Source organism: Podarcis melisellensis, assembly GCF_964234715.1.
Source record: "Podarcis melisellensis genome assembly, chromosome: 9".
NCBI classification, from domain to species: domain Eukaryota; kingdom Metazoa; phylum Chordata; class Lepidosauria; order Squamata; family Lacertidae; genus Podarcis; species Podarcis melisellensis.
The window spans coordinates 4,768,317-4,789,095 of record NC_138541.1 but is presented as its reverse complement, the minus strand read 5'-3'; the positions used below and the strand labels follow the sequence as shown (position 1 = coordinate 4,789,095).

At 45.4% G+C, this 20,779-nt stretch overlaps 1 protein-coding gene across 1 annotated transcript in view; it reads left to right on the top strand.

The window, feature by feature from the left end:
* The window catches only part of ATRN (attractin), a 165,335-nt gene that overhangs the window by 85,891 nt on the left and 58,665 nt on the right, over positions 1–20,779 (top strand). The window contains 5 exon segments of the mRNA XM_081924761.1: positions 649–742; positions 5,054–5,106; positions 8,002–8,096; positions 9,919–9,997; positions 10,908–11,065. Of these exon segments, the coding sequence (XP_081780887.1) occupies positions 649–742; positions 5,054–5,106; positions 8,002–8,096; positions 9,919–9,997; positions 10,908–11,065 (479 nt within the window).

Below are 20,779 nucleotides of genomic sequence, written 5' to 3'. Positions count from 1 at the left end.
CCCCTCCAAAAATGAAGGGGAAATCTGGGTGCGTCCTATGGGGCGAATGCAGGCTTTCGCTGAAGCTTGGAGAGCGAGAGGGGTCGGTGCGCTCTCCAGGCTTCAGGAAGACATCCGCAGCCTAGACAGCCTTGCGGGAGTTCCCGCAGGGGTGTCTAGGCTGTGGATAGTAGCCTGCTTCCCGGAGCGCCGGGCACTCTGCTTTCAGGGCGCCCGGTGCTTCGGGAACGCATCCGCAGCCTAGGCAGCCCTGCAGGAGTTCTCCGCAGGGCTCCCCACGCTGCGGATAGCAGCCTGCTGCCCGGCGGGCGAGGCGCCCTGAAGCAGAGTGCCCCTCGTGCTGGGCAGACATCGGCCAGCCCCACAAGCTCGGGGGACAGCAGGGAGGCGCATCGCCGCCATCCCACTGTTCCTCGACCTGGTTCAGTTTCCCCGACCTGCTTTTGGGGGGAAAATAAAGGGAAATTTTTTCCCCTTTATTTCCCCCCCAAAAAACTAGGTGCGTCCTATGGGATGAAAAATACGGTAAATGCGCATTCAAGGCATTTAAGTGAGTGGAAAGCCACTCACAATGTGAACAGCTTAATTGCTTGTTAATTGATCCATCAGTATTTACTTTACAGGGGAAAAAATCTGTTTATCTTTCAGCTTGCAAGTGCAATGGCCATGCTTCTATCTGCAACGCAAACACAGGGAAGTGTTTTTGCACCACAAAAGGAATCAAAGGAGAGGAGTGTCAGCTGTGAGTCAGCCTTTCCATATGTCCTTTTTATTGTCCATTCATTGTGCTCTTGATGGCATTGGGGTGGTTCTACACCCTCCTGCATTCAATACTGTTTATGCCCATGAAAGTTTCAGGGCAGGCAGTCAGACTGCTTTGTGAGCAATCAGTGCATGGCCCACAGCTCCCTACTGAAACCTTTCCACGCCACAAATGTTCCAACTTGGGGTGTGGGATCCACCTTTGCTGCACTAGAGCGCTGGGGTGCCCTCTCAAGGCACCAAATAAAATCCACTTATTTGTGTTGTAGCCACTCCCAAGTGCTTCCTGTTGGTGCTTCCTGTTCCTGGGGGTGGCTTGTGTGTGTGTGTGAACGAGCAAAGGTTTCGGGAGTAATCACAGCCTGAGCATAAAAAAGGAGAAAAGCTTAAAAATCAAAGTCTGGTGGCTTGGCACCAGAGCACAACTGACTTTCATTTGGGGCCAGAAGCGAAGCTCATGTAGCTGTACCCCCCCCCCATCCCTGACTTCTTGATGCCATGTGGTGGCATTCCTGTTTCTTTTTCTGCAAGCATGCACAGTTTAGCACAGCCACTGCAGCCTGAGTGCAATAACACAAAAATGTACAAATGAAAGCACGGTGACTCCATAGGGTCCTCATATCTAGGGGACTGCCTCTCCTGCTCTGCCCTGCAGAGGACCTTAAGGTCCATGAATAACCATAGTTTAGAGGTCCCGGGCCCTAAGGAAGGTTATTCATGGACTATCCTCCACCCGGGCCTTCTCAGTGGTGGCTCCGACCTGGTGGGATGCTCTGTCCCATGAGTCTAGGGTCCTTCAGGATTTAACCTCCTTCCGCCGGGCCTCTAAGACAGAGCTATTTTGCCTGGCCTTTAATTTGAATTCAGCCTGATCTTTTATTTCCCTTCCCTCCCCCTCCCCTTTTATGAAGATTACCCACTCTGAGACCCCGCAGCTAATTCTCCCCTGACCTCCTGGTAGGTCCTGGTAGGACCAATTCAGCCAGCTAGCCCTGGAGATTATCTAATGCTTATTTCCCCTAAATTGATTTTTGAATTTTGAATTTTATTGTTATTCATGTTTTTATACTGTATTTTATGCTGCTTTTATAATTAAGTGTTTTAAATTTGTTGTTAGCTGCCCTGAGCCCGGTTTTTGAGCTGGAAAGGGCGGGGTATAAACAAAATTTATTATTATTATTATTATTATTATTATTATTATTATTATTATTGGTATTAGTATTATCATTATAGGGCAACCAACCTGCCCCCAGGGAAAAAAGGGCAGGTGGAATTGGGGGTGGCGTGAACACCCACCAATGGGACGGGTGGAGTTAAATTGTGCGTTCAATAATAGGGGAGCATTATATATAGATAACCACTTCAAATGCACTATTAATGCAGCAGTGGCATCTTGCTGCATGCGCCTGCAATAAAACAGAGGACTGGATGGGGTGCGGTGACAGGTTTGGGTAACATGGTTGAAGCAGAATGTGTCATGGTGCTGTTTTATTTGGTGTGGTGCACTGATGGAGGCAGCAAAGCTTCTGAATGCCAGGTTCTGGAAGCCTCAAGAGGGGAGAGCGTTTCTGCTGTGCCCATATCCTGCTTGCGGGTTTTCCACTGACATCTGGTTGGCCACTGTGAGAACAGGGTGCTGGACTAGGCGGGCCATTGGCCTGATGCAGCAGTCTGTTCTCGTGCTATGATATTGATAACAACAACAACAACAATTTTATTATTTATACCCCGCCCATCTGGCTGGGCTTCCCCAGCCACTCTGGGCGGCTTTCAACAAAAGATTAAAATACAGTAATGCATCAAACATTAAAAGCTTCCCTAAACAGGGCTGCCTTTTAGATGTCTTCTAAAAGTCAGGTAGTAGTTGTTCTCTTTGAAGAGGGCGTTCCACAGGGCGGGTGCCACTACCGAGAAGGCCCTCTGCCTGGTTCCCTGTGAGAACTTGGCTTCTCACAGTGAAGGAACCACCAGAAGGCCCTCGGCACTGGACCTCAGTGTCCGGGCAGAATGATGGAGGTGGAGAACCTCCTTCAGGTATACCTGACCGAGGCTGTTTAGGGCTTTCAAGGTCAGCACCAACACTTTGAATTGTGCTCGGAAACGTACTGGGAGCGAATGTAGGTCTTTCAAGACTGGTGTTATATGGTCTCGGCGGCCGCTCCCAGTCACCAGTCTAGCTGCCGCATTCTGGATTAGTTGTAGTTTCCGGTTCACCTTCAAAGGTAGCCCCACATATAGCGCATTGCAGTAGTCCAAGAAAGAGATAACCAGAGCATGCACCACTCTGGCAAGGCAGTCCGCGGGCAGATAGTGTCTCAGCCTGCGTACCAGATGGAGCTGAACGTTGAACATTGAACGTTTAGCCCACTATTGAGATTAAAGCTGCCCAGGCTTCTGCAGCTCAGAAGAAGAAAGCAATCCTACTTTATAAACCCAGAATCCTGTTTTTAAAAAGGTGATCCGTGGATATGTAGAACTAAGATCTTGCTCTTAGTCTGGAGTCCTATGAAGTTACTTGCATGACACAATACACATTTTAAGAATCTATTCCCACCACTGCTTTCAAGATTTAGTGAGCTACAGGGTTACGTGATTGAAAATTATTAGATTTGAGGAGTGGGTGTGTTTGCTTGAACACTGTTTTGTCAGCACTGAAAGTCCACCCACCAGTTGAGAGACTCTGGGAAGGGGTAAAAATGTTCCCCTACTCAAGAAGCAGGGTCACGAATAGCCCATCTGTCCTCAAAGACATCACGTTCAATACATAATGTATTATTGGCTGTGATAACCAGGGTGACCAGTCTACGAAGCATTGCTCACACTCTTTAATTGGCTTTGTTTGCTCTGAGAGATATCGGCATATAGCCAAAACTGATTGATTATGTAGCATTGTGACATTAGCACATTTGCGTTTTGCTGCCCAGTTGCCTGGAGGTCACTCTAGAAAGAAGCTGTAAGCAGGAAATGAAAACCGTGTCATCTCAGCAGCAGTGCATGGGAATTATAGCAGGAAATAGGTGCTAGAAAAAAATAAAATAAATGCCTACATTAAGATGGTGTCATAGAATAGCAAACCTGTAGATCTGGAAGGGACCACAAGGGTCATCTAATTCAATGCTGTGCGAACAGGGATTTGGGTTTTTTTATTATCAAAAGTAGAAAGTACAGAAAACTATATGGGGTAGGTAGGAGTTTCTGTTCTGCTTGGAAAGCAGTAGTTTTGACTCTGCAATATTATTAAAAACAGGAAACATTTAGCACAGCCATAAATGCTACCTCCTTTTTCAGAGCGGATGGGCAGAGTACAGTGGTACCTCGGGATGCGAACGGGATCCGTTCCGGAGCCCCGTTCGCATCCAAAACAGAATGTAAGACGCGGCAGCACGTCTGCGCGTGCGTGGGTCACGTCTCGCCGCTTCCACGCATACATGTGACGTCATTTTGAGCGTCTGCGCGTGCGTGAGCGGAGAAACCCGGAAGTAACGCTCTCCGTTACTTCCGGGTTGCTGTGGAGCACAACCCGAAAGCGCTCAACCTGAAGCGTATTTATCCCGAGGTATGACTGCATTGATGATAATAATAATAATAATAATAATAATAATAATAATAATAATAATAATAATTAATATGCTAGATGTGGATAACCCCCAGTTTATTAGTACCTTTTAATCATATGGTCCAGTAGGGACTCCAGACAGACAAAAACCTTTAGTCCAGATACCTGGCAGACGAAGGAAAGAGATGACCTCTCTCCAGATGCCAGTTGAAGGATAGATGTGTCTTTCAGGAGGCTGGACCCCTCCGTCGTACAACTGCTGGTCCTGAAGGGTCCAGGAACAATATATCCCCCCCTCCTGGTTTCTCTTTTTGATGCTCAGGAAAAATAAACTGTTTCTGCTTCAAACAGTTTCCATGCTCTACAAAACATGTAGTGAAACAAACCATCATTTCCCTAGCTCTCCACCGCCTGTGGTTTCTTGTATTGCTTATTCTCAGCTAGCTTCTTAGATTATTTTAGGCAACTTTTAAAGTTAGTGGCAAGGTTCTCAAATGTGTTCCAAATTTCAGTTTCATTACTCTTCCACCGGGTTTGCGTCGCCTCTGTTGGTCCCGAGTTGTTTGTTCTTTCGTCTCTTTGCATGCTGCTGTTTTATTTTTAATAAGAAGTGGTTTTCTTCCTGGTTCATGCTGGATGTGACTTAAAAGAAAAGCAAACAAATAAACATTACAATTTCAAGCTCAAGGGAAAATTAAGGCAGAAGGTCAACATTGCTCATGCTCTTTCTTCTAGGTGTGAGGTTGAAAACCGATACCAAGGCAATCCTCTCAAAGGAACGTGCTACTGTGAGTGAAAATGGTTTTTCTTTTGCCTGTACGTAAACTTGGTACTTGTACATCATCAGCTTGCTGCAAATGAGCTCAAAGGCATATAAAAAGGAGAGAACAATATGCTGCTTTCTCTGTTGGCTGCTGCTTATTCTTGAGTTGCTCTCTCTCTCTCTCTCTCTCTCTCTCTCTCTCTCTCTCTCTCTCTCTCTCTCTCTCTTTCTCTCTCTCTCTTTCTCACTCTCTCTCTCTCTCTCTCTCTCTCTCTCACACACACACACACACATACACACACACACACACACAAACAGTCATACCTTGGTTTTTGAACAGCTTAGTTCTCGAACGTTTTGGCTCCCGAACGCCGCAAACCCAGAAGTGACTGTTCTGGTTTGTGAACTATTTTTGGAAGCCGAATGTCAGATGGGGCACCCGCGGCTTCCAATTGTCTGCAGGAGGTTCCTGCAGCCAATCAGAAGTTGCGCTTTGGTTTCTGAATATTTTGGAAGTCAAACGGACTTCCGGAATGGATTCCATTCAACTTCCAAGGTACGACTGTATGTGTATTTGTAGTGGCAACCCCATTCTCTCTGAGTCTGTTCATTCCCTCCCCTTAGTGACTTCCTTTTCTGCCTCCAGTTCTTCCTGCACCCCTCAGTCTGTGTCCCCGCTGCCCTCCACTAATTTCTATTACCATTTCCTCATGCCAAACACGCAAACTGTGCTATATAAATAATGTGTGTTGGTTCTCTAATCCATGGGGTACCATGGGGTACCTGTGCACCTGTCCCAGGCACCCACAAGTCCTTTCCATGCTGAAATTAGATCTGAAAGCAGCATTCTGTTGTAGCCAACAGAATAGGTTGCAGTGTGTGCTTAGTCGTAGCGTGCAAGTGTGGCTCCTGCGACACTTCCTTGGGTGCCCACGGGTCTAAAATGGCTGGCATCTCCTGGCCTGATCATTTGTGACAGTCCCCCTTGGAGCGAGGGTCTGTCTCTCTTTCTACTTCCCTAAATGGATGCACCCATTCCCTAAATGGATGCACCCATAGCTGCCGTTCCTAGGTGAGCTGTAGTTCAGCGTTTTAGACTACAGTTGACAAAGCGGGCTTCAGTCTTGGCTTGAAGGGCTGCTGTTTCAGCTGCTATTATATCCAGTTTGCTCTTGCCTTCTCAAAAGGTGGTTAGGAACCTATAGAGGCAAGAAGCAGAAGGGTTCTAGGAAGGAGAGAGGTGACATTCACAGCAGAAGAGTGAAGGGAAGGAGAAGGAAGGTGCATGTCTGGGGGAGCCATGCAGAGGTGATGGACTTGATACTAAGATTGAAATAGCAAGCTTTAATAGTTGACGGCAAGCTTCTCGTAATGGATATCTGTAAGAAACTGGTCTAGACAGTTTGGTGGTGCAGAGGCCTGTTTTCGCGGCCCATGACATTCAGAAAAGCTGTGCCATACTCTGTCCATAAAAATACATTTAAATAAAGATACTTAGAGATATGTGTAAGGGGTTGCTGATTTCTTCTGAAGCACCCTGGTCATTATTTTTGCCATTGGATAAAGGATAAGGATCAAAACCCTCCAGTGGAATTAATGGTGTGTTTTTTATTCAGTGTGCGCGCACGCAGGCACACACATCTCCACCCACCTCGCATTTGTAGATGCTTGAAAAGAAGTTAAAAGTTCCGATCCTGCCTGTGGGCTTGCAATCTAATAATAAAGTCAAGTCACATTAATGGAGAGGCTGTAAAAACAGAAGAGGGCCGGTTGGAGCGAGCAGATACGTGTTAAAGAGGCACTTGAAAGCAAAAGAGCGAAAAGAAAAGAAAGATAGCTGTGCGAATGCAAACAGTTTGTTTGCCTGAGCCTATTTCCACCCCACCTTTTCCTCTAATAGATGCTAACAATGCAATCATAAACAATTTAAAACGATCAAACAAGGCATTAAAAACCAATTAAAAACTAAAATGCAAACAGAGCGGCAGATAAAAACTAAATGAAGGATTAACCAGATAAATTAAATGCCTACAAGAACAAACAAGACTTAAGGAAGTGGTGAAAAGCCAGCAGAGAAGATGCCAGGTGTTGTACCGTGACCTGAACCCAGCCTCCCTGTGCATTCCCACCAGACAGAGCGTAATGGCGGCGCATGCAACATACTGCAAAAACAACATTCCGCATGTGTGTAGTGCAAGGTTTTTCAGAGGCTTCCCTTGTATTATTTGAGTCATGCTTCAGGAGCCCATTACTATTGTCATCCTTGCTTCATTTGCTGAGCTGAGACGTAGAGAGCAGGTGGCTAGATAGGCCTGCGCTGGGTTGGGCCAGGCTATCCTGGGGGCTCTGTGGTCTGTACTCTTGGCTGCTGCCCTGCATCTGCTTGCACTCGCCCCTCTCTGCCTTCCTGCTCACATGCAAGGGCCAGCCATGCAACAGGCTCGTATTTCTATCGTAAAGGTAAAGGGACCCCTGACCATTAGGTCCAGTCGTGGCTGACTTCTGGGGTTGCGGCGCTCATCTCACTTTATTGGCCAAGGGAGCCAGTGTACAGTTTCCGGGTCATGTGGCCAGCATGACTAAGCCGCTTCTGGCGAACCAGAGCAGCGCACAGAAACGCGGTTTACCTTCCTGCTGGAGCGGTACCTATTTATCTACTTGCACTGGCGTGCTTTCGAACTGCTAGGTTGGCAGGAGCAGGGACCGAGCAACGGAAGCTCACCCTGTTGCGGGGATTTGAACTGCCGACCTTCTGATCGGCAAGCTCTAGGCTCTGTGGTTTAACCCACAGCACCACCTGCGTCCCTTATATCCTATGTCCCTTATTTATATCCTAGCAAGTAGCAAACGTCCTGCCTCGGGCTGACTCTGGCTTTATGCCACGGTGGCAGCTAACTCCAATTTGTGTACTTTTATATAGACACTCTCCTTATCGACTATCAGTTCACCTTCAGCCTTTCGCAAGAAGATGATCGTTATTACACGGCAATCAATTTCGTAGCGACGCCTGAAGAGGTTAGTAAATTATCCCAATTGCATTTCACGTTGTTTATTAAAATGCCCTGGTTCTCTCTGGCCGACGGTCAGTAGGCTGCATGCAGAGATCGACTCTTCTCTCCCCCCCGTCCACAACAAAACTGCATGCACGCTCCTTTCAGTGCCTGTTTTGTGCTCATTTTGCACTGTGTGCGAGGCTCCTGCAGTTCTGTTCCTAGCGATGGGGAACTCAAGTTGAGATATATTGATGACCTCAAGGCATACGTGTAATTAGCCGTGGAGTTCGTTGCTGTAATAAATGACTGGTTTTGAATTTTTTTAAATTTAAAGTATTTTTAAAACTTGCAGTTACACTGAGAGTCAACTTACAGTGACCGTTGTAATTGATAATTTATACTCCTGTGTTTGAAGTCCTGTGGCCTTGGGGCTGACATTTCTAGGCCAAGGGCTGTATGGCCAGTCCTTGAGGAGACAGTAATATAAGAGTATGTGTCACAGATGTGTAAATGTGGGCATGGTTCTTATTTAAATAAAAACACACACACGCTACTTGAGGAATATGGGGATCACAAAAAACATTCTGGCATAAGCAAGTCAGTTGTTTTTTTATTTTATTTTTTAACCCCCCCCCCCACCAAAACCAGTATATTTTTTTCCAATGGACAAATTTGGGAAGGGTCCTTCAGTTTTTACAAAAACCTTTTGACACCACAGTATCACAGGAAGGGGGGGGCACGTGAGAACAGTTGGTAATTTTAAAAACAAAATAGGTTTTTGAATTTAATTTTGTTTTAATCATGGCAGAATCCAATAATTATTAGGAAGCCACACAACCATACTGATATCACAGCATCACTGCAGAAGATCCATAGGAGCAATATACACTTTTAGTTACAAATGGGTATTTGTCTCAATGCTGTGATCCAGATATATCTGTGGTTCCTGCTCTAACCAGTAGGAGGCAGATGCCTTTTTTGTTTTGTTTTTTAAAAAGGGTTAATTGAGAGCTGGTCTAGGAAATGCCTCTTACTTTTTCCTGAAAATAGATATTCTCTTTAAAAAAGTTGACACAGCCCTGATTTCAGGAATCACACTGAAATAATGCATTTTGAGGGCAAAGCCCTGGTACATTTGTGCTATGGCTGTACCCTTGCGTCTTTGTAGTTCCAACTCTCTCTGCCTGCTGTTCTTTGCCATTCTGTGTTGAACACTCAGAATGGCCAGGCTCAGTTTATTATAGGGAGGGCTAGTCTGACTGTAGTGTGACTGGAATCTCTTAATTTTATCTTGCCTTTCTAGGAGGTCACAGGTTTAGTCTCTGGCTTGCTGCTGCTTGACTTCATATTTGGCATTTTTCTTTGCAGACCATGCTGAAGGAAGGTTAATTTACTTAGTAGTGCTTGCTGTGGCTCCTTGGGACATTGTTATGGAAATGACTTTGGGAATTCCAGAGAACAAGTGTACGCATAACCCAATGTGGGGTTTTCTGCTTGCTTTTTTTAAAGCCTCTTTTTGATTTCTTGTTCTTAATTCTGAATAAAGTGGTATTCTGTGCAACTCAGAATCTTCCTGTCTCATGAACACAGGGTAAAATTGTAGGATTTGGGATCCCATGTTCCCATTTCCTGAAATACAAAAAAATGCAAAAATATTTGGCAAACAGAAACTTACCAGTGCTGTTTTAATGTGGCACAGGTATGCTTGAATCCTATTGGGCTGTTTTAGGGGGATTTTGGCATGCTTTTGTTCTTGCCCAAGCAGTGCTGACAAAACGTGATGGAAGCTGCTCTCTGTGTGTAAACCATTAATCTGTGCTGCTTTCTTTGTCCCCTGAAATCAGCAAAACAGAGACCTGGACATGTTTATCAATGCTTCTAAAAACTTCAACCTCAACATCACTTGGTCAACAAGTTTTGCAGGTGAGGACAATTCTTCCTGTTTCCAAATGCCCAGTGTCTGAACTAGAAATGTCTGGAAAGCAGTGGTGGCATATTTAAATCAGAGACCAGTGGCCAGATATTTGGCCAGTTCTGCTGAACCAGAGGCCAGTCCCCCTCTGACCTGGCTCTTTCATTGGCCTTGAACAGCCCAAACTCCTTCCATTGCCTCTTAGCACCCTGCATCCCTCAACTTCCTGCTCCTCGTTGTTCTGCTTCCAGTCTTCCTATTTCCTCCTTAGCTAGACAGATCGTCTTTCTGACACAGTTGGTGCACAGCAACTCAGCCGGGGGCAAGAGGCAGCTCTCAGATCAGGCAGCCAGTTCTGGCTTATAGCCTCTTTATATGCAGATACCCTATGGGTGACTTAGGGATTTAGAAGGCTGCTGTGCCGTGTAATAGTCTGTATATTGAGGCATAGCTTCACTCTAAAGATAATCTGAGAAACGAAGTAGAACAGTTTATCCGATTTCCAGATCTTGAATGCTTGCGTTGGCAGCCGAAATGTTAATTTTGTATGCAACAGTCGTTTGTGTGTTTCTTAATCGCAGTAATGAAACTGAGCTCAGTACTGTCTTGTTGAAACAGAATAATTTTTATTGTTTTATCAACTAGCGCTGCTGTATAATTTAAGAGCACCCCTTGTAATGTTACCAAGGATTTGCACAAAAACGTCTATCTTTATTTCATTTCAGTTATATTTTGGCTTTGCCCCAAGGGCTCCCCTCACCCCAACCCATTAGGCCCTTCCAACAGCCCTTTGAGGTAGATTAGTTTGAGAGTGTTCAAGGCCACCAAGTAAGCCTTGTGGCCAAGTGAGGATTTGAACCTGAGCCTGAAAATCTTCACTCCCGACAGATGAGAATGTTTCTTTTAAAATACTCCCAACAGCTGGCACCCAGGCAGGGGAGGAGATTCCGGTGGTTTCAAAGAGCCAAATCAAGGAGTACAAAGACAGCTTCTCCAATGAGAAATTTGACTTCCGCAACAATCCCAACATCACTTTCTTTGTCTACGTGAGCAACTTCACCTGGCCAATAAAGATACAGGTAAGAGACCCTTCCATTCACATAACCACTAGGGAATGACTGGAATATATGGGAGCTGTTCTGTATACTCTGTTCTGTCTGTTTGTGCTGATGTCCGATACCCCAACAAATGTTCATGTCCTGTACTGTATGTATTTGTATGCTAGAAGCCATCGCCTATTGCCATTATCACGCTTTGGCTGTGATCTAACTCACTCTGCAGCCTCAGTGCAATTCAGATTGTGTCGGTTGTTGCTTATGAGATCTCCTGGGCGGCTAAATGCAGTAGGTTTTATGGGGCCACAACATTTTTATTGTCTTTCAACTTGAGGCCATTCAGACGGTGCTTGTGGAATGTCTCCATCTTGAGAAGCAGTCTGTTAGTGCAAACCCCATTTTTAAAAACTTGGATCTGAGTACTTGTATAATGGAATGAACCCTCCCTTCTGCTGTGTATGCTTTCATCTCCCTTCCCTACCTGGGTTTCCTCCCCTGTGGGGGACTTCTGCAGAACTTCATGCCCGCTGGTGGGCTTCTCGCTCTTCTTCTTCTTTGGTGATCACTCGTAGCTGAGTAAGATTGTCTTCCATGAACATGGTCTTAACAGTAGGTCTTTAAGTGACTGTGGAGGTCAATTCTGGATCCACACGTCCTTCCATAGTGGGGACATAGGTATTCGGGCGGGAGTTGATCACGGTGAGAGTTTGCCAAGTGTGCCTTCCTCTTAGCGCATTTCTCCCTTTTGTCCTGAGTTTGAGCATCTTCAAAGCCCATGACACCTTTAGTGTCCAATTGGAGTGCTTGGAGGCCCATGCTTCCCAGTTGTCAAGGTTTATACCACATTTTTTTAGATTCACCTTGAGAGAGTCTTTAAACTTCTTTCGTTAACCACCAGCATTACGCTTTCCATTGTTAAGTTCGGAATACCGTTATGAGACCACGCATGGCGAAAAGCAGTCTGTAAATGCGGCAAACAGAGTAAGAAATATTATAAACAGCAACAAATGGATGCAAATGAATTGGATATGAATGTGATAAGCTCCAAGTTGAAAGGTACACGAAGGACTTAAGTAGGTGACATGGATGGTGGCTCTGTGACCTTAACCAGTTGGCAGCAGGCGAGCAGGAACTGTGTATCGCTATCCTTGCTAATTAAATCAGTAAGCAAGCCTGGCCAAGAGTTATTTATTGTGAGTGATATCACACTTCCCACTAGCCTTTTTTGTGTAGCCTTCCTTGTTGGTATTGCCAGTCTCCCTGCCAGTGCCCTCCTTTGGCAAGAGCTGGGTGTTGAAAGATGGGTCAAATCCCTGCCCATCAACCCTTTAGGAACTTGGCCTGCCATGTGTTTGAATCTGAACACGGCCGGAGGAACTGTACAGCCAACTCTGCATGTCTGGTCTTGGTCTCTCTCCCTCTGCCCCATGTTTAGAAGTGGGGTGGAATGTAAAAAATCAAGCCAACTTGTATTATTGAGGGGGCGTTGCAGTTCAACAAGTGGCAAAAATGCCACGTGGGCAATGCCAGACCCTGTTGTACATAAAGGAAGGTGTATGTGTGCATTGACTTGGAGAGAGTGAAAAATGTGCATTCCCTGCCCCCAAGGACTCATTGGCAATAATGATAGCCTTTTCCCTCTAAAGCTAATAGCCGAGGCAGGAGATTATTATTTTTTTACTAGCGTTCAGACTGGGGAGAAAAGGGTCCCAATGGAAATTAGGGACCCTCACACCCATTATTAAACTTAAAAAACAAATGAGAAAACCCTGATATGCTTCCAAGTGGCGCATTTAGTGCTGCATGTAGTTTGGCCCACAGTGGAGAACTGAAATAGGATGAAATTATATGTTCAGTGTAATTCCTTTTGTTTTGCTGTTTACCCATTCTTAGTCACTTTCCTTTTCTCTGATTTTAACCTGAAGCCAGTATTTGTATTCTTAATTTGGGCAGCTTAATTAATGTGCTGGCGCATTTCCCTTCCTTTGTTAACTGACGTTTAAGTTTTTGTCCTGTTGTGGTGTGTGCCAGATACAAGGCTTTTTAAATCTCTGGGAACAGCCGCCCATTGCAAGAATCCATCGTAGATGTTGGTCCTTTGATCGCTCGCCCTTGTTTGTCCTGGAGTTCCTGTTTCAAGACTTCCTTGTCCTCCTGGCTCTCCTTTCCCCTCTGCCTGGTTTTCTTTAGGAAGCTGCAAGCATATAAATGCTCTTTTGTACGACTGATAGTTGTGCATTTGCCAGTGCTGAGCTCCCACCCTTAAAATATTGCTCCACCTCTCTTCAAAACCACCAGTTGGTTTTAAAAGTATATTGGTGTAGAATGTCCCTCCCTCCCACCCTCCCTCCCTCCCAGCTTCCTTCATTTAAGCAATCTCTTCTATAAAAAGCTCTCTAGAATTCACAGTTAGCAAAATGTAGATCACCGTTCTTTAAAAACTTGAAGTTAGTGTCTGTTTACTGAATCGGTTTGGTTTAAGCCACTTTGGCTTGTGACAGCCACATTGTCAAGTCTGCTTAAGTTTGTCAGCTTCCTTTGGGGAAGACGGGTAAGTTTTTGTTGGATACAGTTTGCTGTCTGCGCTGCAAATGGTTGGTGTTTGTTGTAAAAAAAGGGTTCATTTCTGATTTAGAAAATTAATCAAGTCTGCAATCGGTTTGTCTTATTTATGGTTTCAGTTTTAATTTAGTTTATTTGGCACGTGCCGTGCGGAATGAGCCTTTCTAGAAATAGAATTGGCAAATTCGTCTTCCGCATGCTGTATAACCAGTGTAGGTGTCGATCATCAGCAAAGTAATATATGAGAATGGCAGTTTCATGTTTCAGATCCCCATCCTTCCTCCGTGTGTTGGTTTGCACAGTCGTGAGAGTTGTTAAAGGGTGTCGTGATCTCAGAGGGTTAAGCTCAGTGGTTTTTAGAAGCCTCCAAACTGAGAAGCAAAGAGGTTGAGTTGTAGAAACCAGCAGTGGAATTTTACAGATGGCTCTCCGTTCAAACAAACAAAGTAAAGCCGCCGCCCCCCTTTCTACCTTGGCTCATTTTTTCGCTATATGTATCTGACAAGTTAGTAATGGGAAACACTTCAAATCTCCTTTGATTGTGTTGTGTCAGCAGTTTTACGCGCCAGTGTTAAAGTTCTCCTCCCCGTGTGTGCTAGCGGTTCTGTAGTTTGGTTTGACGTAGTGGCACAAACATCGGAGTCCAAACGGAGCTCATTTGAAAGCTCTGTCAATTGGTGACTGAATGAGAAAGCCTTATAAGTGGGATGGGCACTCATACTTTGACGGTGGTATGTTCTGACCTTACACCCGCAGTGAGGATTGTAAGGTCAGTGGTACTTCTGTTTCCTTGGCAGTGCTACAAGCTGAGTCTCGTGCACAATAATCACTGTTTGAGGGTGCAGGTATTATTAACCATTTTGTTGTACTGATTTGGGTTGCTGTTGCCCTTGAGGTTCCTTCTAGAGAACCTGGAGGGGTTTGAACAATACCAGACCCTCCAAGTTTCCCTATTTTCCAGGAACATCCCTGATTTTCCTATTTTCCAGGAACATCCCTGATTTAGAGAAGCTGTCCTGGTTTCTGATTTGATCCCAGAATGTCCCACTTTTCCTTAGGACAGGGGTGCCCAAACTTTTTTCAAAGAGGGCCGGATTTGATGAAGTGAACATGCGTGAGGGCCGACCAAAGTTGTTGAGCTTTTTCCACAATTTTACCCCAAAGTTGCTGAGATTTTCTTAGGATTTTACCCCAGGACATATACTGCCACGGGGGCTGGATTAAATCAACTGGCAGGCTGGATTAGGCCCCCAAAACGGACTTTGAACATGCCTGCTTTAGGATGTCTCTATTTTCACTGGAAAAATGTTGGAGGGTATGGAGTTATCCAACCCCCGAGCCGTCTGAAGTGAATCCTGTATAGGGAAGTTATTTTTCTTAATATTTAAAGTACAAGCTCCATCGTGAAATGCAAATCTCCTGTGCCACTTCCTGACTTCAGTTGGTAGTGGGAATTGAGTAATTTCGTACTGGGGGTGTGTGCTATTGTCCCTGCAATCAAAATGTTCAGGGAGGCATTGAGATGCAGAATTAAATGAAGGAAGCATCCGAAAGAGGAGCTGTTATAGTGATTAATGACTTCAACTACCCTTACATAGAATGGCTACATATGTCTTCCAGTCATGACAAAGAGGTGAAATTTCTAGATTTCCCGGAGCCAATCAGAGGGACAGTAACCCTGGACTTATACAGTCATGCCTACCCTGGAAGTTGAATGGAATCCGTTCCGGAAGTCCGTTCGACTTCCAAAACGTTTGAAAACTGAATCGTGGCTTCTGATTGGCTGCAGGAAGGTCCTGCAGCGAATCAGACGCCGCGGAAGCCCTGTTGGACGTTTGTGTTCCAAAAGTATGTTCACAAACCGGAACAATCACTTCCGGATTTTGGGCGTTTGGGAGCCAAAACGTTCGAGTTCCAGGGCGGTCGACAACCAAGGTACGACTGTACTTGAGTGGCACCCAGGACTTGGTGTGTGTTGTAAGTGGTGTCAAACATTTGGGTTCAGAAACAGTGTCAGTCAGAGCAAATGATTTCTCCACCCCTCCCTACTCGCACTGAGCTTGTCATATTGGTTTTGCTTTTTAGAAAAGAATAATAATGCAGTGTCACTTTAAAAATGCAGGGTGAAATTAAGCAAATTTTTATTCAGAGTAATCCTGTTGAATTTAATTGACCCAACTGAGTCATGTTCATTAATTTCAGTGGGTCTACTCTGAGTAGGCCTAGTGTTAAATCCCAACCACACTGGGGTTTTTTTGGACCAAGGGCAGGCAAGTCCAAAAAAACAACTTGAAATTTAGGGCATACTAAATTCAAATGTGAAAACCTCTCCTGGTCCACCCCACAATTTGGGGAGTACACAGTCAATGCACACCTGAAGTTCATTTTGTTAAAAGACTTTCCTGGATGTGAATCAGTGAATTATTTTTAAGAAGAGAAGAGGACATAAAGAGTTCAGAGATACAAATTAGGAAATGTGAATTTTAATATGGAAATAAATCTCAGAAGAGATGCATCTAGCCTGTTCAGAACCAAAAATTATTATAAGAATGTGAGTGATCAATAAACACTATATAAGTTTTTATGATTGGCTTTGTCTGTCTGATAAATAATGGTTCAGTTAATTGTTTAATCTTCCTTATAAATTGTTATTTGGGAAAACGTTGCTTTTGTATTGATCTGTTTTCTCTGTCCTGTGATAGCTGCCAACACTGTGTGTGAGAGAGAGGGGGGGAGCAGGGGTTAGATATCTTCTGGAAATGGTAAGGTGCAATGATCAAGGGTCTGGAAACCAGGCCTTATGAGGAACGGTTGCAGAAGCTGAGCATGTTTAGCCTGGAAAAGAGGAGACTGAGTCAGGATACCATTTTAAGAGCTGTCACATGGAAGACAGAGCAAGCTTGTTTTCTCTTGCTCTGGAGAGTAGGCCTTGAACGAATGTCTTCAAGTTACATGAAAGGAGATTCTTAGTAAACCACAGGAAGAGCTTTCTGAAGGTAAAAACTGTTTGACAGCGGAAAAGACTCACTCAGAAGGCGGTAGACTCTCCTTCAATGGAGGTTTTTAAGCAGAGGTTGTTTGGCCATCTGTCATGGATGCTTTAATTGAGATTCTTGCATGCCAGGGGGTTGAACTAGATGACCCTCAGGGTCCCTTCTGATTCTACGATTCTATTATTTTATTATTATTTATTGAATTTATATACCGCCCTATACCTGGAGGTCTCAGGGGGGTTCATACCCCTGATGCACTTTATATGTTTCTATAACACTCTCCTCTGCTTCCTGAAAATTGCCTAATGTGTCCTGTAACATTCCCTGCAAAAGCCCCTGTACCAAAAGTGCAAAATCTCAGATTTGGCTGTGAAACAGCAGCTGCAGATCCGAAGTATTCCAATAGTAAGATGATGCAACTATAGACCAGGAGCCTCCCTGTAACAAAGTGCTCATCCGAGCAAGCAGCGAAGAACCATCGATCAAAAAGACAGTGGAAATCAATCAAGGAACCTGTCAGAATATAAATGTCTTCACTTACTACTGACAGCTAGAAAGTGACCCAGATGAGCAGGGACCTCGGTTGGGAATTCTGGAGTTGCACCTCCACGCATTTCGCCCCCCCAGGCTATATCCAGGCTAGAACAAGACCTTAGTAGCTCCTTTATAGACTGAGAATAATACGTGACCCTGCAGCAGCTGGATCGGTGTCGCATAACAGCCCTGGGATGCTTCCATGTGCAACTTGTTCTCCTGCCCTTTAGGATAAGGAAAACAGCGAATAGGCTGGTTCCTTCTGTACAGAGAAAATCCTCCCAGATGAATATAAGCTAATAGCTTGAATGAAGCAGCGCTGGGAGGGAGGAGCAGCTTCCTTCATTGAATGGAAACTTCTTCCCCTCCTTGAGCCCAAGGGAAGGCAAGGGTGGGAGCATGCTTGAAGCTCCTGGTGGATCTTGCAAAACCTCAGTGTCAGATGTCAGTGGTGGTTGCTCGCGAGTAACCAGGCAGGACTCCGACCTGTCTTCACCTGGTTTTATTTGGGTGCAAAACTATTTACAGTGCAGAACCATCAGTTCATGTCTGCCTCAGTCACTAGCAGAATCCGGGAGTGGTCGTTTCCGGGTCCTTCCCCAGCATAAGAGCTTAGTCACCCCCAGCCTTTTCCTTCCTTCTTTGCGTTTTACACCTCTGCGCAAGGTGGGCGACGGAAGAGGCATGCTTCCCTCTTGGCTGGCTTGGCAAGGAGCGGTGCCGAGGCTCCCAGTAGCATCCTCTAGCCCTTTCCCCTCCTTTACCGGGGAGGTGTGGCTTTCCCCACCCTCAGACTGATGAGGTGCAATGCTGGGGCTCCCAGTAGCGTCCTCTGGTCCCGCCCCCTCTTCCCCACTGGAGGTGTGGCTTTCCCCACCACAGGAAGAGGAACTGCTTCTCAAGATTTTCAGAGGTTCCCTGTATCCCAACTGCCCCTCTGCCTCCCTTGCCTGTTCCGATGGCAGTCCCCTGACACTTGGCCTTATCTGCCCTGTTCCTGATGTCATGTATGAAATCAGATGTAGGGTTGGTGGTTGTGGCTACCCCAAAATGGCCTGGCCGGCCAGGTTTGGCCCATGAGCTGGAGGTTCCCTACCGTTGGTCTCCACTGAGTGGAACTTGGTGTCCTTCTGCCCTTCAAAGCAAGTTTCCTACTGCCACCGTTCTTTCCCCAGCTCATTCCCGCACAGAATCAATTGAAGCATTTGTTACATCTATGCGACAAACTCTCAAGAAGTTCAGCACAAACATTTTGTAGCCTGATTGCAATGATGGAAAATCTACCGCAATCTATTTTTAGGAGTAGAGTTAGGTAGCAAATTGCTGGATGCAGTAAATGAGGATGAAACGGAACAATGGGATGCAGGGTGGGGAGGGGAGAGAAGGCGAAAAAGTTGTTAGCCTGTACCTTGATATGTGAAACGGCATCCGTAGTGATCCAATAATATGTGCTTGTGTGACAGCCCAAGAAAAGAGCTGTCTCTCTCGTTCAGAAACAATTGAAGCGTTGGGGAATGTGCTCGCGGCAGAATACTTAAAAGAAGCGGCAAAGGTAAAGCTGCAATGCACCGGACCAAAATTCAGATGTCAAGTGCACAGCTTGGTCACCGACAACGCTGTCAATGCAGCGAAAACGAGAAGCAGCCAGGGAAAGAAAAGAACAAAAGTCTTGAACGTGCATCTTTCAGAGACTCAAATACGCGTGTAAAAAGAGTTCTGCTGGATGAGAGTACGGGTCTTGCCCAGCACAGCACCTGTAGAGATCATGCATTGGAGGTTCCTTCCTGTCCTTTCCATGCAGACCCTCGAAAATGTCCTTTTGAGAGTCCTCCAATGCATTTTCAGACCATGAAATAATCTTTCTGGTGAAACAGGCCGTGCACTTCCTTTATATTTGTTAAGGCTGTCTTTGAATTTGGGCTGTTTCAAGGTGAAACGCCTGTCCATCTGTCCCCATTTAACCATTGGGATATACCTTATGCCTCACTGGGTAAACGGTAGAGGGGACCCATGACAGTTAAGTCCAGTTGCGGACGACTCTGGGGTTGCAGCGCTCATCTTGCTTTACTGGCCAAGGGAGCTGGCGTTTGTCCACAGACAGTTTTTCTGGGTCATGTGGCCAGCATGACTAAGCCGCTTCTGGCGAAACCAGAGCAGCACACGGAAATGCCATTTACCTTCCCGCCAGAGCAGTACCTATTTATCTACTTGCACTTTGACATGCTTTCGAACTGCTAGGTTGTCAGGAGCAGGGACTGAACAACGGGAACTCACCCCATCGAGAGGGATTTGAACTGCCAACCTTTCAATCGGCAAACCCTAGGCACAGTGGTTTAGACCACAGTGCCACCCGCATCCTCACTGGGTGCTTCATTCCAAATAGGAAGTATCTTCTTCTACCTTTGAGAACCGAACATACCTAAGCCAATAGTATTTCACATGGCAGTAGTTTTACCAAGTGATGAGTGCTGTTTGCACGGTCACTTCCGTGAGGTTATATTTCCTTCTGTTGCTCTTCGTTTTGCTGTCACGCTAAAATGAAAAGTCATGGCTCAACCCACTCCCTTCTTCATATGGAGTTATGGGGGGATGCTGCCCCACTGGGAAGAAAGCCGCTTTTGCCAACTTCTTTTGTCCAAATGGTGTTTGGACAATACTGCAGAGCCATCAGCCATCCCTTTGTCATCCCCCCCCCCCCAGCAAACCAGGGAAATTGAAGTTGCATCTTTCTTTGTAGAAAGTCGAACACCAGGCTACTTCTGGGCACATGCAATTGCTACCCTAATAAACTGCCGCTGGGAGCAGACCTTGGAATGGTTAGGTTGCAAGATCCTAGGAGATCTGAGTCTTGAGTTTTACTTGTGCTTCAGCTAATAGAGCTCCTGTGCCAGCTGAACAATCGTCAATAGTATTGTTAAAGCAAAATGAGTCTAAAACAAAGAAATGCAATTAATTTTGCTGCTAATGGGAGCCCCCTTTTTAAAGGGCAGAATAATTTCTAGTTGCTAACTGGAGCAGATCCTGCAGCATCCAGGAAACAGTACTGTACTTCATGCTGCTTCAGAAATAAATACTCTCTTTCCTCCTGTGGCATGGATTTCATCTGCGCTATGCCAGAAAAGGCAAATTGTATGCTGCTGGTTTTTCTGTTGAACTTTATCTCCTGCAGTTTGACTTGTATTAATGCTTCTTGCCAATTAGCTTCTGGGGCTAATGCTAGGAATGGATGGATCAGTCTCTCACTCCTAAGTCTTTTGTCCCATTTCTGCATTAATCTGCAGTGTTTCGGTAAAAGGGGGGGGGGGAGGAATCTGCACCAAATGTCACACTGTATTTAAATATGTATTTTATCTCAAAATATGCATTTAGATATTATTATTCATATTTTTTAAAAGTAATTTAGTTTGTATCCCACTGTTCTTCCCAAAGGAGCCCAGGGCGGTAAACAACAAACAACAAAACAACAACAGCCTCTTGAAAACAATCCCAGTGCAGATGCAGACTGGGAAAGGTTTCTATTTAAAAAGCTTGCTGGAATGGGAAGGTTTTTAGTGGGTGCCGAAAAGATAACAGAGGTGGCTCCTGGCTAATATTTAATGGGAGAGAATTCCAAATGGCAGGTGGTCCTCCTGCTAAGATAGAATCATAG